The 17,488-nt window shown below is 40.7% G+C and overlaps 1 protein-coding gene across 1 annotated transcript in view; it reads right to left on the bottom strand.

Annotated features, from left to right (window-relative positions):
* Positions 1-17,488, bottom strand: part of COG5 (component of oligomeric golgi complex 5) — a 367,281-nt gene that overhangs the window by 324,826 nt on the left and 24,967 nt on the right. Inside the window, exon 6 of the mRNA XM_075016386.1 lies at positions 16,788-16,908. Within this exon, the coding sequence (XP_074872487.1) occupies positions 16,788-16,908 (121 nt within the window). The remainder of the gene's footprint in view (positions 1-16,787; positions 16,909-17,488) is intronic.

Raw genomic sequence — 17,488 nt, 5'->3', positions numbered from 1 at the left:
CTGTATGCCCGCCAGGAAGAGGCTGAACGTCTTCCACTTGCGCTGCCTCACGCGCATCCTTGGAATATCATGGAAGGACAGAGTGACCAACACTGCCGTCCTCAAGCAAGCTGGAATCCCAACCATGCACACCCTCCTGAGGCAGCGTTGACTCCACTGGCTTGGCCACTGTAGCCAGACATGAACCCCCACATCTGGCCCTTTTTTTTTTTTCCTTCTCCCCCCCACTGGGAGAGAGAGAGAGAGAAATAAGCAGGGGAGACAGGTGGCCTTTGATGTCCTGGGAACACAGGTGTGCTGTCTCACCCAGCCTCTCTACTATACACAAAAACCAGACAGTGGATGGGCTAGCTAATGGCTGCCCTTCTGGCTGATCTCGGTAATTGACACGCCTTGATCACTGCCCTAGGAAGATTGGGGAACCCTGCCCATCACCTCCAAAGGTGCCCAATTGTCCACAATTCACAGGTGCAAATTGAGCCTTGCATCTTCCCTGGGAAACCTGGGGTTCAAAACATTCCTCCCAATTGGCCACTTAAGACCAGGAAGAAGCGTACGTGACAAAAGCAGTATAAAGGGGCTTGGCAGACCACCCCCCCTTTCAGTTTCAATCACCTACACCTGCTGGCCAGGTCTCGAATTAACTCCCGAGACTGGGGACGCCTGGTTCGTATCTACTTCTTCCCGAGGGATTGAGAGAATCTGGGTCACACTGGATCTAGGAGGCAGGGGTAAGAATTACACCTGTATTAAACTTCTTTCCTATAGGAATTGAGGGAAAGACTCTGGTTCCACCAGGTCTAAGAGGCAGGGGTAAAAATCACACCTGCAACAGGCCTTTCTTGTGTACACATTAATTGTATTAGTTTAAGCTAGATAGTTTGTCTAAAACTTTTCTCAAGTTAAATTGTGTTGTTTCCCCTTTAAGAACCATGAGTACTAACTTGTACTTTAATCATTTGTCTTAGTTAAATTGTTTCTATCTTTGTATAAATAAAAAGTAACTGTTAAAGCCTCTCTAAGTGTAATTTTCCTCTTGCTGCTGCACCCGAACTAAACACAAACCAAAGAACCCAGCCTGCCCTGGCTGCTTAGCATAGCTGCTGCTATAGCATCAGCCCCCCCGCCTTTTTTGCCTCACCGGACCTTTAGCTGGCACCTGGGCATCGGCTCACAGCCACGTCCACAGGATGAATGATGGAAGGATTCCAAAAGACATCCTGTATGGTGAGCTAGCCTCTGGCAAAAGACCTCCCGGACGCCCCTAGTTGTGCTACAAAGATGTCTGCAAGAGAGACCTCAGAGAGGTAGACATTGAGCTGGACAACTGGGAAGAACTAGCAGATGACCGCAGCAGATGGAGGCAGGGGTTACACAAGGGCCTTCAGAAGGGCGAGATGAAGATCAGACAGCTAGCAGAGGAGAAGCGAGCACACAGAAAGCACAATAAGGACTTGCCAGACACCCACCACTTCTGCAAGAGATGCAGCAAGGACTGTCACTCTCGTGTGGGTCTTCATAGTCACAGTAGACGCTGTAAATGAAGTCCTCAATTGAAACTTTAAAGGGTGCAATCCATAGTCTATGCAGACAGAAGGATGCCTACTACTATATAATTTAACATATGAAGGAACCATTTGATCTAGTTTATCCTCATGCATATCCCAGGACAATCAATTTTACCTGATTAACGCTACATTGAACCCAGTAACCTATGTTCGACTAAAGTTTAATTTATGTTTGTGTAAAGCATGTCTTCCATAAAAGCATCTGTTCTTGATTTGATAATATCAAGAGATGGAGAATCTCATGATTAATCACCATTTTTGTTTAAAAAATCTGACTTATTTTAATGTTCATTTGTCTGGTTTCAGCTTCCAGTTCAATGGCTCTTGTTATGCCTTACTCCACTAGAATAGAGAGCCTTTTGCTACCTGATATTTTCTCCCTGTGAAGGCACTTACACACTAATCAAGTTCTCTCTCACTCCTCTTTCTGATAAAGAAATCAGTTTAGCTTTAGTCTGTTGCTGTAAGTCATTTCTTCAGGCTTCAACTCACATTTGTCACTGTTTTACGCACACACTTCAATTTTTCTAAATTTCTTTCTAAAGTGTTGACACCAGAACCACCATCAGTCTCACCAGTGCCATGAACAGATATTTAAAAAAAAAACAAAACAAAACAAAAGCAAAACAAAAAACCACACCTCTTTACTCTGACACATTGCTCCCACTGATACATCCGAAGGTCTAGCTAGCCCATTCTTCCACAGCATTAAACTAATACTATGTTCAACTGCTTGTCCACTATGACTCCCAGATTCTCTTCAGTCTCGGATTTCCAGGATACAGTCTCCAGTTCTGCAGGCATGGCCTGAATTTTTTGTTCATACAGATATAAAACTTGCAATTTGTTTGAAAGGTCTTAAATTATCAAGAGATCATAAATCACTCTATTCGTCTACCTGTGCTCACTGCCAACACTCACTTTGCCTCATTCACAAATTTTAAATCTAATTTTATACTTTACCTCCAAATGACTGAGGAAATTGTTATGTCAGGCCCTTCTACCAATACCTGTAAAGCTGCTCTAGAAACACCACCAGTCAAGGACGATTCTGCACTGACAACTAGTGTTTGAGATCTGTCTGCTAGCCAGTTCTTAATGCAACTAACGTGTGCTTTATTGATATTTTATAGAGCTATTTTTAATCAGAACATTGTGCAATACTAAATCAAATACCTTACGAAAGTCTAAGTGTATTATAAAAAGTCTAAATGCATTTGCCTTTAACAGGGAAATCTGTAATCTCAAAATAATTAAATGAAGCTTGTTTGACAAGTCCTATTTTCCATAAAACCATGTTGACTGGGAATTACATTCCTGTCTTTTAATCAACTGAATGCTGTATTAGCTTTTCTACTATTTTGCCTGAGACTGATGTCAGATTAGTTGGTCTACAGTTCTGTATGTCATCCCAATTGCCCTTTTGAACCTTGATACAACATAGCACCTTTCCCGTTTCAGGAATTTCCCTAATATATCAAGATCTCCTTGACAATTCTTTCAGGACTCTTGGATGCAAGCTGTCTAGCGATGCCATTTTCAAAATGGTTATTCTCAGCATATATTAAACACTCTATTTTGTTATAAATGGACTAGAAAATACTTCATCCTGATGCAATGTAATTATCCTCATTCTTTCCAAATACAAAACAAACATAGTTATTAAATATTTCTGCCTTATCAATTTTATCATTTCCATCGAGTAGTAGACCCATATCATTGCTAGGATTTCTTTAGTTCTGCTATTACTTTAAAAACTCCTCCTTAGTTCTGCTATTAGGCTGAACGCTATACTGTCCAGAGTCTCATAAATAACTGACATTATAATCAAGCCAGATGACAAAGAAGGTGCTGTAGTCATCATGAATATGTTGGACTACGAACAGGAGGCAAGCTAGACAACTCTCCAATACTACAGACTCCTTTCCTCTGATTCCACTTTAGAATACCAAAAGAGATTACACCATCTTCTTAAGGTATTTCCTGCCTCTAATCAGGACCAAATTCACACAGGCACACCTTCTGAGCCCCAACCAGGACGATTCTATTTGCTTCCCAAAAATTCATAAACCAGAAAACCCCAGACACCTTATCATTTCAGATATTGGCACCCTTATTACCGAACTATCCAGCTATGTAGACTCCCTCCTCAAACCCTATGCCACCAGCACTCCTAGCTATCTCCGAGATACCACTGACTTCCTGAGGAAATTACAAAACATCGGAAACCTCCCTGATAACACCATCCTTGCCAACATGGATGCGGAGGCTCTTTAAACTAATATTCCACATGAAGATGGACTACAAGCAATTAGGAATACTATCCCTGATGTTATCACAACAAATCTGGGGGCCGACCTATGTAACTTTGTTCTCACCCACAATTATTTCCAATCTGGGGACAACTTATACCTCCAGATCAGTAGCACTGCTATGGGCACTCCCATGGCCCCACAATATGCTAACATTTTTATAGCTGACTTAGAACAACATTGCTTCAGCTTTCGTCCCCTATGACCTCTCCTTTACTTACGCTACATCGATGACATCTTTATCATTTGGACCCATGGTAAAGAGACTCTGGAAGAGTTCCAGAGACTTTAACAACCTGCACCCCAACATCAATCTCAGCCTTGATCATTCCACAGGAGAGACCCATTTCCTGGACACCACAGTACAAATCACTGCTGGTCAGATCATTGCCACTCTATACTGGAAACCCACTGACTGCTACACCTACCTACATTCCTCCAGCTTCCATCCACACAATCCATCATGTATAGTCAAGCCCTTAGATACAAATCACATCTGCTCCAATCCTCCTGACTGAGAACTGAGACTGAAAACTTCAAGATCTCTACCAAGCATTCATAAAAACTACCCACCCGGAGAGGTAAAACAAAAGAAACAGACTGACAGGGCCACACAAATACCCAGAAGCCAACTATTCCAAGACTGATCCTCTTGGGCCTATAACAGAACACCAGTTGTCATTACCTATAGCCCCCAGCTCAAACCCCTGCAGTGCACATCATCAAGCTGTACTGGAACATGATGCTGCACTCCAAGAAGCTCTGGCTGAGAGGCCTGTTCTCTCCTACAGCCAGCCACCTAATCTCAGGAAAATTCTCACTAGCAACCACAGCCTATACCACAGTAATACTAATTCTGGAACTTTTCCTTGCAACAAACCTTGTTGCCAACTTTGTCCACATAGTTATTCTAGAGACACCATCACTGGACCTAACCATGTTTAGTTACATGACTTGCGGCTCATACTCCTGTACCTCAACCAATGGTATATATGCCATCATATGCCAGCAATATCCCTGTCTAAGTATATTGGGCAGACAGCCAAAGAACGAATGGACATAAAGCAGACATTAGGAATCTGAATATACATAAACCTGTCAGTGAGCATTTCAATGGAGTGGGCCATTCTGTTAAAGACCTGAGAATATGGGTCTTACAATAAAGAGACAAAGAGCAGATTACAAAGAGAAACATCTGAACTGCAATTTATACTCAAATTTGATATTTTCACACTTGGGCTTAACAGAGAGAGCAACTACCTTGTGCATTACAATGACAACTTCCCCATCTTTGATATTCATAGTGATCTCAGGCAGGAACACTTACAGTTACTTATTCTCTCCCCTCCTCCCCAACCTTCACACCCCCTCCTCTTTTGTCCTAGGTATCTGACTTGTCAGTTTTTATTTCTATTTTTTGTACCACTGTTATAAAACTATCAAGCCAATTCACTGTCAGCAACATTTCCTGTACAGCACTATCTCCATATGGGAAGAAGTGGGTCTGCCTCACGAAAGTTCGTTACCTAATAATTTATTTTGTTAGTCTTTAAGGTGGTACATGACTGCTTTTTAGTTTTGTTAGGATACAGACTAACCTTGCTACCTCTGTGTCATAAGTTTTTACCACTAATGCCTTTAACGTACCATATCAGTTTTCTATAGCTCATAATTTCTCATTTATGTCAACTGCTGTTTATTTATTTATTTATTTATTTCTGTTGCCTTCTCTTAACCACTAAACTGGGATGGGGTTATAACCAAAGTTGTCCTTCCTTGACTGTACAATTCTGACTGTCCATTTAATAAGCTCTTCTATAAGAAGTCCCAAATTTCACTCAAATTTAATGTATAAATTTTACCTCTTCTAATAGAGGGGCAACAGGTCCTAGTCAAGTGTGTGCGCCTACAATCTCTCAATTTGTGATGACCTCAGCTGATGGTTTCTTAAGCAGGTTTTCAATAATTGTCCTACTCTCTCTCTCTCTCTCACCGCATTTGTAAAATGAAACAAATCACTTTCTGGAGTACGCAGTCTAACTGAGACTGGTCATGTTATGGGAACTTACTTTCCTACTCCCTGGAGATGCTGCCTTCTCTGTGCTCACTCCTTACTCAGTCCCAGCAGCCAATTAGAAGCTCTCTCTTGCTTGCCCAGCCCATGCTGCTCTATCAGCCATCCAGAAATACAATTCTCTCCCCTCCAACTCCAGGGAACAATTGACTCTAGCACTCATGCTCCTTTTATGGAAGCCTGCTGGGCCCCAATTGGTTGTCCCCAGTAGGCCAACTTCTCTTCTGTTTCTTTCTGGGACTGGGCGTTGTACGATCCTGAGGCCTTCACATTTCCCAAAATTTTTCCAAACATTTCCTTATGTGCAATAATTTAGACTTTTACACACAAATACATATAATTGATGGGGACTCATTTGTTTGCACATATTGATCATTGGACCTTACACAAGCTCCAATTTTCAGTCCTACAGCAGTGTTCCTTCTCAGCCAGGGGTCTGCAACCTGCAGCTCTGGAGACACATATTCAGCTCTTTAAGGACTTCTTTGTGGCTCCAGACACTATAATAGCAATGTAAAAAACCCAACCCTCCTGATTATTTTCTATAAACAGTGAACATCTAAAAGCCCAACGAACAACTTGTATTTGAATAGCTAATGATATGTGATCCCGACAGGTTGGATAACTCCCCCTAGGGTCCTCCAGACAGAAGGTCTGAGAGTGAAAAACAAAGATGACAGTGGTACAAACACAATGTAAAGTGTGAGGAACTAGAATACATAAAAAGTTTATGAACATCCTGCAGTAAACATATATCACATTAAAATCATTGTGTACACATGGTTCTTAAAATAGCGGTTACAAAAAGTATGGTTTGATGTCATTTATTAAGGACAGTCTTGTATTCACATGCATTACAGCTCTTGAATTATTGAGTTTTTTACTGAATTGGAAAAAATGGCTCTTGCTGTTTTGGTTGCCAACCACTGTTCTAAGCTGACTGTTTGGGTGGCTGTCCCAGGAAAGATTTAGGTGTTATCCACCTAGCTAGCAGAGAACCCACAGCCACCCAGTCAGCAGCATGTCATGGTGCATACCACACGTGCCTCTGTGCACATAAAATTTATTCTGCCCATGGATGGCAAAAATTAGAAGGAATACTGCCCAGCCGTCTGTTTCCAGAGGTCCAAAAACTAGTTTCTTCATGCTGGGAGAAAGATCTTGTATGTTAGAAAAATCTCAACAAATAGTATCATTTTTTTCCGTCAATGATCAGAATCTCCAGTTCCTCATGCATGTTACTCAGAAGCATAGCACTGGTACATCAGCAGCTCAAAACTGTTTTTTCTTCACATTTTTTGTCACAACAATTCAATATGTTCATGACATTCTAAATTTCTTTATATTGCACTTGCCTCCTTTGTGCCCTCCTCACTATTCTTGATTGGAGACTGGCTGGAGCAAACCGCAGCTTCTGAGATTCAAGCGATCCCATTTGTACAATTTCTTCTCTCACCAGAATTTGTCCCATGAAATCAAAACCTTCAGCTTCACACCAGTCATACAGCCAACAATTCACCTCTAGTACATTACTTGTAGATTGGAATATACTGTGAATCTCAAAGAAGATTATTTGAATTTTTTTCTTCCTCAGTTTCCTTCCAAGTTCCACAAAATCTTTTGTAATTTTCATAACACTACATTATGCCATACCATTTGTCCCAATGTGCAACATCAAAAATGGAGACTTGCCAAATGAATTAATAATCTTGTCCAATTTACAATTATAGGTCACATTTTTGCTCCAGGAAGAGAGTATACTGTTGTTCTGGTGTCCCTTAATGAATTCTCCAATGACTATTCTTAATTACTCTTCATCACTAATGACAATTTATTGCCTTCTTAGAATGATTAAAGAACTCTCTTTTAGCAGCTTCCTGCTTCATACCACCAGCATGTCCAATACGCATATATCCCTTCAAGCTTTTTGTTCCATTCCTCCAGTTTCAAGTTCCTTGGGAGTTTACTTACTATGTCTCCGATAACAAATTACTTCTGGCTGGATTGTATGTGTTGTCAATATCTTCTCTTAATTAAAAATCATTGGACTGCTTCTTCAGTTTCTATTCTCTACAGTTTCCTTAACACGCTCCTTTCTCTTTTTGACAGCTGTGGCAAAGATTTCTGAATTTGGTTGTTCAAGAAGTCTTTGTTTCTCAGGTAGAATGGAGTTTTGAGACTTGTGCTTCCAAGCCATGCATATCCTTCTCTAGCCTGGACCAGGTTATACTTAGTATTTCCAAAATCTCTTGCACCAAAAAGAAACAAAAAACAAAAACAAAACGCAGTACACCCAAAGCTGATCATAACAGTTGTTGCCTCATCACCCATATTTGTTATCTTGTCTACAGCTAGACTAAATAGAAATCAAACTCTCTCCTGTAAACTCCCCCCAAAATGACCATCTGCTTGTTCAAGATTTGATTTGGTAACTGACATATATTAAATCTAACATCTTAGCTCTATCCCTTTGCTGAGAAGAATAAATTAATAATCCATGCTATGTCTACACAGCAACTAGACACTCATGACTGGCTCACGCCAGCCATCTCAAGCTTGGGCTGCAGTGCTGTTTCATTAGCCCAGACACCTACACAGGACTAAAATAGCCCCGCAGCCTGAGCCCCAAGATCAGCCTGCACAGGCCAGCTACAGATTTTCTTTGCTGTGTAGTTATGCCCTCAAATTTCTAAGCATTGGGTCTAATCAAAGACCCAATGGTCCCACCTTCAAAGTCCTCAGAGACACAGGAAAAAAAAACAGACTCCTTCTGGGTTTTGCCAGCATAATGCAGGGTCCCAGAAGTGGAAAGTTGACTCATATGTTGATACAGCTGTCCAAAGCACTAATAATGCCAACTCTGATCAGGGAGGCCTGTAATCAATTAGTACATACCATCTTGTGAAGGGCAACAAGAAAAAACTCCACCTGACCTCCCCTTGGGATCAATCTCCCTGCAGTGGCCACTTCTGGCACATAAAAAGTACAAATTAGACAAACCAGTGTCATTTCTTCCTCTTAAGGTACTATGAATGCAGAAAAACTGTGGTGAGAAGACTACTGTTTTCCCAAGACAGTTCACAGATTCAAACCTTATGCAAGGAAAAACAAAAAACAAAAGCATTGGATCTGAAGGCCAAGTTTCCTCTACTGTCATTTCATCTATTAGTTTACCTACAAGAGAAATAAGGACAGACCTGTGACTTTTCAAACAATTTTTCTGATCACAATAGTTAAGGACTCCTTCGTGTCATTAGCCCTGGCTCCCACAGACACAACTTTCCTGCAGTTAATATAACATTAAGCAGATTAATTTAAAAACCAAAAAAACAACCCATATATCACTGAGCTTTTGTACTTATGCACAGGAAGGCTATGGTCACACTACAGAGTATGTCAGCAGAAGTCACTATCAGAACAGATTTCCTGACAAAACCTCCGTCAATAGGGTGCAGCCACACACAAAAACCAAATGAAAGAGCACTATGCTCTGCTGACAAAGCAGCCAGACTGCCTGACCACTCTCTCAATGAAACAGGCATCCAGAAGCACAGCAGACAGGCCTGCCCATTGTCCTGGATGCCCTGTCTGTTGAGAGAAGCCCCCCTAGAGCAACCACTCAGCTTTTTTGTTGACAGAACCTGTTGACAAAAGGCGCTCTTCCTCATCTGAGAGAGGCAGACAGTTGTCAGTGGAAGTGCCAACTTTTGTTGAGATACTGTTGACAAAACACTGTGTGTGGATGTTCCACCAATTTTACCAAACTCACTAGTGTGGCCATAACCAAAAAGAGTTTTAAAAAAAAAAAAAAGCCACCACACAGATAATTATACTATTGCTTCGGTAAATGCTTTTTATTTTATTTTTATTTCCTCAGGAAAAGAGTATTTTGCACTCTACTGCCTCTGCATATCTACAAAAAAAATGTAATTTCATATTTGTTTTTTATTCCCAGTAAAGCAACAGATCCTCTTACAGAATTTACTTTTATGTGTCTCCATTTTCTTCTAGCTGTAATTCAATGCAGAAATTGTTACACAGCCTGGTTTTGCATACAACTACTACTGGGAACTTCAGACTCTAGGACTCTGATATGTTATCACATTAAAAAAAAGGACACCCCTGAGAGGGGTGCTTAGTGTATAATGTGCTTAGTGCTTAGTGTATAATGCAAAATCCATGTTGTATTAATGTGTTAACGTAAAGAACACTAATACATTCTGAACCGGTAGATACTGATATATGTCCCTCTCACAGGCATCCTCTTTTTTGAAAGATCAAATATAGTAACCCTAGATTTTCCCATGCACTTCCCTAGCCCATGGTCATAGATCCTGTCCAGCTAGAAGCAGGGATTTTTTTCTTTTTTTTTTTTTAAAGCTTTGTAATAGGAATTGTTCAAAGGTCATGATGATAAACTGCTAAAGATGGTACAAAGCCATGCTGACCCAGATATATAAAATAAAAAGATGGAATGACTTTAAGGACTCTACATCTTGTACAGAAAGAACTCAAATATTAACCACCCAAAAACAAACAAAAAAAAAAAACAACTTTATTTTCCTTTTTTCCCCTCCATTATCACTTTTTTGCATTAGTTTCCTGTTCTCAAAAGAAAAGCATTGCTGAATCAAATGATTTCCACCACCCCCGCACCCAAAAGAGCATCTTACTTTGTGGTCTACTGTGTACCCTTAGTTCAGTGATTTCCTAAGTACCAGTACCTAAACACTGTGCTAGTGGCATGTTGGGAGAAGGAAAACCCCAGGAAGAGCCACACAGCATTTGTATGGGGAGTGTAAAAGCTCCTTTTTGCACAACAGTCACATGCCTGATCAGCTGCACAGAAAGCAGGCCCCTGGTCTATGGCAGAAGGGGAGGCTCATTCAAGAAGAAAAAAAAAAGGGGGGGGTGCGCAAAGTTTTTATAGCTCTAAAAGAGTCACCAAGTTTGAAAGTTAGTACATGTTCTACTGTATTCCATGTGCATTTGTGAAGGAGGGGAACATACGAACCACAAAAAGATTACCTCAGAATTCTAGTTTACATTCTACAAGCACAAAAATAAAAAAACAGTTAAGTTTCTTAGAGCTAATTCTGCTCTCTTGTGCCTATGCACTATTTGTATTGCTGTATGACACATGGAAATGACTCTGGCTGTAAGGCCACATCAGAGGGAGCTACTCAAGACAGTGTGCCTGACAGAAGCACTGTAGAAGCAAAGAGGAACATATGATTTTTACCCTTCCAATGTGCATTATTTTGAATTTAATCAGCAATACCAAACTTTGCCAGCTATTACACCACCAATTCACCTAGCCTCGTTAGATCTCTCAAGTTTCTCACAGCTTCCTTGGTTCCTAATTTCAGTGACCAAAATCTGTAACTTTTGTTATACCACTTCTCCCCACCCAACCTCTTTGACTATTAAATAATTTAAAACAAGACATAGCTGCTTGTAGGATTAAATAGTTAATTTTCAGAATGGCAAAAGGTTAACAGAATGGTGCTTTCTGACTCCTAGCCAGTTTTTGATTGATGACAATACTTTGCCTTTTGCCCAGTAGCCATTTAGCAGCCTCTTGTGCAAGACCTCGCAAAATCAGGCCAAGCTCAAATGAGAGCAGCTCCTGCTATATCTTTTGAAAGCATTCACCATGTGCATTCCACTTGCTCATCCTCACCAACTAACAACTGTGTAAAATTAGGTCACTATCACCTCTCCCCGCTCTTACAGAAAATAAGTATTAAATACATACTGGATCAGGAGGACATTCAGTATTAATACAATAAATATTATAAAACAATACTAAGCCCAAGAGTTTAGCAGAGCCAAAAAAAGGATTAGATATTAACATGGATAAGAACATTTTTAAAACAAGATGGATAAATCTTTATGCTTTAGTGAACATAATTAATGTGATTAAAAATAAACACCACATTCATTGGCAGGTTATTCAATGACTGTCCATTTTGGCATTTTTACACCTCTTTTGTGATGAGCCACTGGTCTGATCCAATATGGCAATTTCTACATGAAGATACTTAATACAGAGAATTTAGTCTTTTATAGATATCTAGAGAGCCAACTTCTGAATACAAACCTGTAAAGAAAAATGCACATAATTTTTTAAAGATTTTTGTCCAATTTCATCATAACATCTGATTGGGTTGCTATAGCTAAGTAACCACAAAGAAATATTAGAAGAAACAGAAAAGGTTTTTAAAAAGGGAGCATTTTTAAATGTTTCCTTCACAAAAAGACAGTAAATATTTTTTTAAGTTCCACAGAAAATTCAGCTGTTCATAAGGAGTTTATTGTGCCAAATTTTGAAACTAAATTCAGCCATTTAAATGTGAAGGACAGATTTTAGACCTCCTTTAAGTGAAAAATCTCAAATACAACTTCAAACATGCAGTTCCTACTGACATCTCCTAACATGTTTTACACTGCTTTGAAGTACTATGGAATAGTCACATTAAAAAAAATAAATAAATAAAACGTCAAAAAGGAAAACAAATATTTCTGTTTTTCCCTCTGATAGAGTAGACTTTTTTAAAACCATCTCCACCTAACATTTAGGACTTGCTTTTATTACTATGTTATCTTCCACTGAGATTATCGTCTCCCACTATGCAACGGTCTTTAAATCAAGCTCAGGTAAAAACTTCCATAAGAAGTGACATGAAAATTCAGTGGTACAGTTACCAGTTTGACTTAAATAAAAATATTAAAAACAATGTTTTGTAAATGCTAAAACACAGAAACTATCAGAAAAGCCTATGGATATATGTATTATTCAAGCACCCAAATCTGCAAATTCTACAGAGCACAGGAACTGTTCACTGGCAAGCACTTGAAGTGAAAACCTTTGCTCTATTGAAGTCAAGGTGAGTTTTCCCATAGATTTTAAATGGTGTCAGGATTTCACCATCTGTCTGGTAGCAAGTGACTACAGCAGGGATTTCCAGCCTATGGGTTGGAACCCAAACACGGGTCACCATTAGATTTGTTAAGGGTAGGGCAACCATGTCTCCCTATCCCAAATATGGGACAGGGAGATGGGCTACTCCTCCAAGCCCCAGAGAGCCAGGAAAGAGGCAGTAGTTGCTGGTGCTCTCCAGGAGTCCCAGAAAAGCCACAGTCACCAGTCCTCCACTGCAGCCCTGGGGAAGCAGCATTTACCAGTGATCCCTGAGACCCTGGGGAAGTGGCAGCCACCAGCCCTCCCCCAGAGCCCCAGGAAAGCCACAGCTGCCAGCCTCCCTGAGGCCCATGGGGAAGTGGCACTCCCCACTGCTGCCAGCGTTCCCTGAGCCCTAGAGAAATGGCAGCTGCCCACATTTCCCCAAGGCCCAGGGAAGTTAGTCCTGCCAGCAGCTGCGGCTGTGCAGCTAATGGCAGAAAAGATTGGGGGACAGCATAAACACGGGACAATTCGCCCCTTTCAATAAATAAGTTGGGATGCTTTTTTGGTGTCCCAAATACTGGACTTTCCCACCCAATATGGGACAGATGGTCACTCCAGCTAAGGGTTGCCAGCAGCTCAGAGCTGCATGTGATCTTAAAGAAGGTATTTGCCGCTCCTTAACACTGTCACAACCAGCAGCTCTCCCTATCAATAGAGAAGCAATTACACATTACAAAAGACCTTTGATATTCGTAGGTATCTCAGGTAAGCCACTTAGACTCTTGCAGTGTGTAATTTTTGCCCCCTCTTCCCCACTTTTGCCCCTCTTTTGTTCTGTGTAGCTGATCTGTCAATTTTCACTTTGTTTTATCTCCCTGCAGCTCCTGAGTGTGACTCAGCCAGCCCCTCCAGCCTCTGAATGTTATCCTCCCAGTACGCCCAGACTGAATGTGATCCTAGATCCCCAACCCAAGTGTAACTCCCACAGCCCAAGTGACCCCCCTGCCCATGACTCCCCAGCCACTTAACCCCTCAACCCCCAACCTGAGTGACTCCCCTAGCCCAAGTATGACCCCACAGTCCTCAAACTCCCCCAGCCCCTGAATACGAACCCTCCAGCCTCTGAGTGAGATTCCCCCAGGCTCTCAATGTGACCCTCAGCCCCTGAGTGTGACTCCTCCCAGCCACCCCAGCCTCAGTGTGCGGTTTAAGCTGGGAGAGTCAGAAGGGAACAATTGGGGGTTGAGAGTCTTTCCCCCACCACAACTCAGATCAACTATAAATAATTATCTATAATAAAAGTAGTGTTATTATTTTATGTATTTTCCCTTTTTCCAGAAAATAACTTATATAAACAAACATGAGGGGTGCGATTTTATATTCTTGCCTCAGGCACAAAATTAGCTAGTTACAGCACTGCTCACCTTCCCACACCCCAGTTTTGAATTGCCGTGGGTCACCAAGTATTCCTGAATTGTCAAAGAGTCCCTGTCCGGAAAAGGTTGGGAACCGCTGGACTACATGGTGAGAATCAATAGTACTCAACCAGGATACAATTCAAGTTACCACGCTTAGGCTGTGGCTACACTACCCCTCCCTTTCAGAAGTGGCATGACAGGGATCAGAACTGTTTAATGAGGTGCTGACATGAATATTCAGTGCTTCATTAGCATCACGGCAGCCAGTCGCGCTTTGAAAGTGCTGCTTTCGAAACACAAACTGGCCGTGTAGACATGGGCATTTCAAAATAAACTCCGGACTTGGAAATACCCTTATTCCCAATTTGTTTCAAAGTCTGGGGTTTATTTCGAAGCACCCACTTTTACACAGACAGTTTGCGTTTCGAAAGCAGCACTTTCAAAGTGTGAATGGCTGCCGTTATGCTAATGAGGCACTGAATATTCATATCAGCACCTCATTAAACAGTTCGGATCTCTGTCATTTACATGCACCTTCATAAAAGGAGGGTGGTGTAACCAGAGCCTTAGAGAAAATGTAGTTATTAAATTTAAAAAAAAAAAAAGTATAAAACACTGTAGACTAAAAAAAGCTTTTGAAAGCTAAATTTAACACAGTCAGTTTAACAAATTATTTCATTCAAATTAATTCTAGTAACTATCCGAATTAATCATTTTGCTTACGACCTCGTTAAAATTAGCAATGCATTGGTAAGATAATTGGTTTGTATTCATCTCTATTCTAATATAGAACATTATAGTTGCTTCTTAAGCATTTTCGTCCAATTGTTCTAATAAATACATGTTTTCATTTGCATAACAGCATCTGTTAATTATAAAAAGACAATTATTATTATCTAATAATTTGATTAGCGATTATGAAAACAAATCAGCAATGACAAAATATACACAACAAACCTTAGGATAATTTTGAACATTTAACAGTTCAGCCCTCCCACATTCTATTTTTAGAAGATGGAATTTGAATACCATTAAACCAAAGGAAAAAACAACAACAGCTGCTAAGATTTTGCATTATTGACATCCGAGAGATTTCATACTTTCAGAACGGCCACAAATTTGGCTAATTTTTAAGAGAGACATGATACATTTATTTCAAAATATGATCTGTTGTAAACCCAAATGAATAAAGGCTTTCAAAAGCCACCAGTATTGCTAAGTAACCTCCTCTCTCAACATGTATTCCATGTAGTCACCAGTTGATTTGAAATTAGCTACTCTAAGTATTTACCCAACAAGTAATTCATTATCACAGGACTTCTCCTGAAGTTAGACAACTGTATCTAGAAAACCCTTATTAAAAAAATCATACAGGAGAATAACCTGTTGTCCATTTTCTGTGTGTCTACATTACAATATAAACCCAGGTTCAACTCAGCTTATGCCCAAGGCTGTCTGTCTGTCTTCACACAAAACAATCACACAGAGCTCAGATCCAGGTCCCAGGACATCATAGGAGTGAAGGGTCAAGCTGGAGTCAAGCTCTGATGCTTTGCAGTGTAGATACAGCCCCACTGGGCTTATGCTCTGGGAGACCTCCAAATGCTTCCTGCATGCCAACTACATCCTCTGGATAGTCAAGTTCTCCCCACAGTGCATTGCCAAAAAAGGGTGAAAGCTGCCACATTCTGCAAGCATGCTAGGAAGTCTGTGGTATGTGTTGTTGGACTCAGGCCCACATAATGCTGTGTAGAACCGGAAGCCCACTGTTGTAACTCTAGGTTATGAATTGTTGAACCCTGGGTCACAAGTGACTGTAGATGCTCAGGCCCTAAGTTAAACACACATAGGGCTTGTCTACGCTAACTCCCTACTTCAAAGGGAGCATGGTAAGTAGGGTGTTGGGATTTTATTAATGAAGTACTGCTGTGCATATGCAGCATGTCATTAAGCAAATTCCCCCGTGGCATCTTTGAAGTGTTAAACTTTTAAGTGCCGGCTCACATCTAGCCACGGCTCACCCTCTGGTACTTCAAAGTCCCTTTACTCCTTGAGGAGTAAAGAAAAGAATTCTTACTCCTTGAGGATTAAAGGGACTTCAGAGTACCCTGGGCACTTTGAAGTACCAGAGGGTGAGCCGTGGCTAAAAGTGAACTGGCATTTAGAAGCTTAACACTTCAAAGTTGCCACGGGGCGGGGCGGGGGGGGGGAATTTGCTTAATCAAGTGCTGCATATGCACCACAGCAATTCATTAATAAACTCCCAACACCCTACTTACCATGCTCCCTTTGAAGTAGGGAAGCTAGTGTAGACAAGCCCTTCATAGGGTTTGCTAACTCAAGGTCTACTAACCTAGGGCTAAAACTGCAGGGTAGATAAACCCTGTCTTTCATTCAGATCAGGAAATAGACAATTCTTTAATTTCATCTTTATAAAATAATAAAAATCAAAAATTAAAACTAAACTTCCCATTGGCAGAAACTTAAATAATTAAGAGTACTCACCAAGTTCATTAAGACTCTGGGCAGCTTTTGTTATCTCTCTGCTTCCTCCTTGCAACTGTCCTTGAAGTCTCTTACTGAGATACAAGATGCGTATTATTCTCCGCAGCAAGTCACAGGCTGCCTGTGTGGAAATTGCAGCTTTAGGTATACATTCACTGTCAAGTTATGTATAGTTTTAGGCCCCACTCCTGGATACTCAAGTATATGCTAGTAGTTAAAACACAAAACACGCAAGCAAGCTTTTGCAGAATCACAGATTTTGTGTTTAGATGAATACTGATTAAGTATCTCAATTTTTTTCCATTAAGTACTCTGACTTTAGATAACATTCACATTATTTTAACTGTCAGTGCTTCTGCACATGATGCTGCTGAGAAGCTTTTATTTGCTACGCAAAAATGAAATAAAACTCAATAAGTTATATATTTATAAAAACAATTTTTCATAAGTCTTTCACAGAAAACTTTACCCATGTCCAGTACTCCCTGCAAGCTGAGTGCTTGGGCAGTGACCCAGAGTGACCACAGCCACCTCCGGGGGCAAAATGTGTTTCTATTGGTAGTTCATGGGTGCATATGCCATGGTGCACATAACAATTTATTCCACCCAGTGGATGGAAAAAATTAGAGGGAGCACTGCCCATGTCAATGAAAAAAGCAGATACTGGCTTGATCACCAAAGTTTGACCAGAAGAAAAAAAT

Source organism: Carettochelys insculpta, chromosome 1 (assembly GCF_033958435.1).
Source record: "Carettochelys insculpta isolate YL-2023 chromosome 1, ASM3395843v1, whole genome shotgun sequence".
NCBI classification, from domain to species: domain Eukaryota; kingdom Metazoa; phylum Chordata; order Testudines; family Carettochelyidae; genus Carettochelys; species Carettochelys insculpta.
This window is presented reverse-complemented; position numbering and strand designations above follow the sequence as displayed.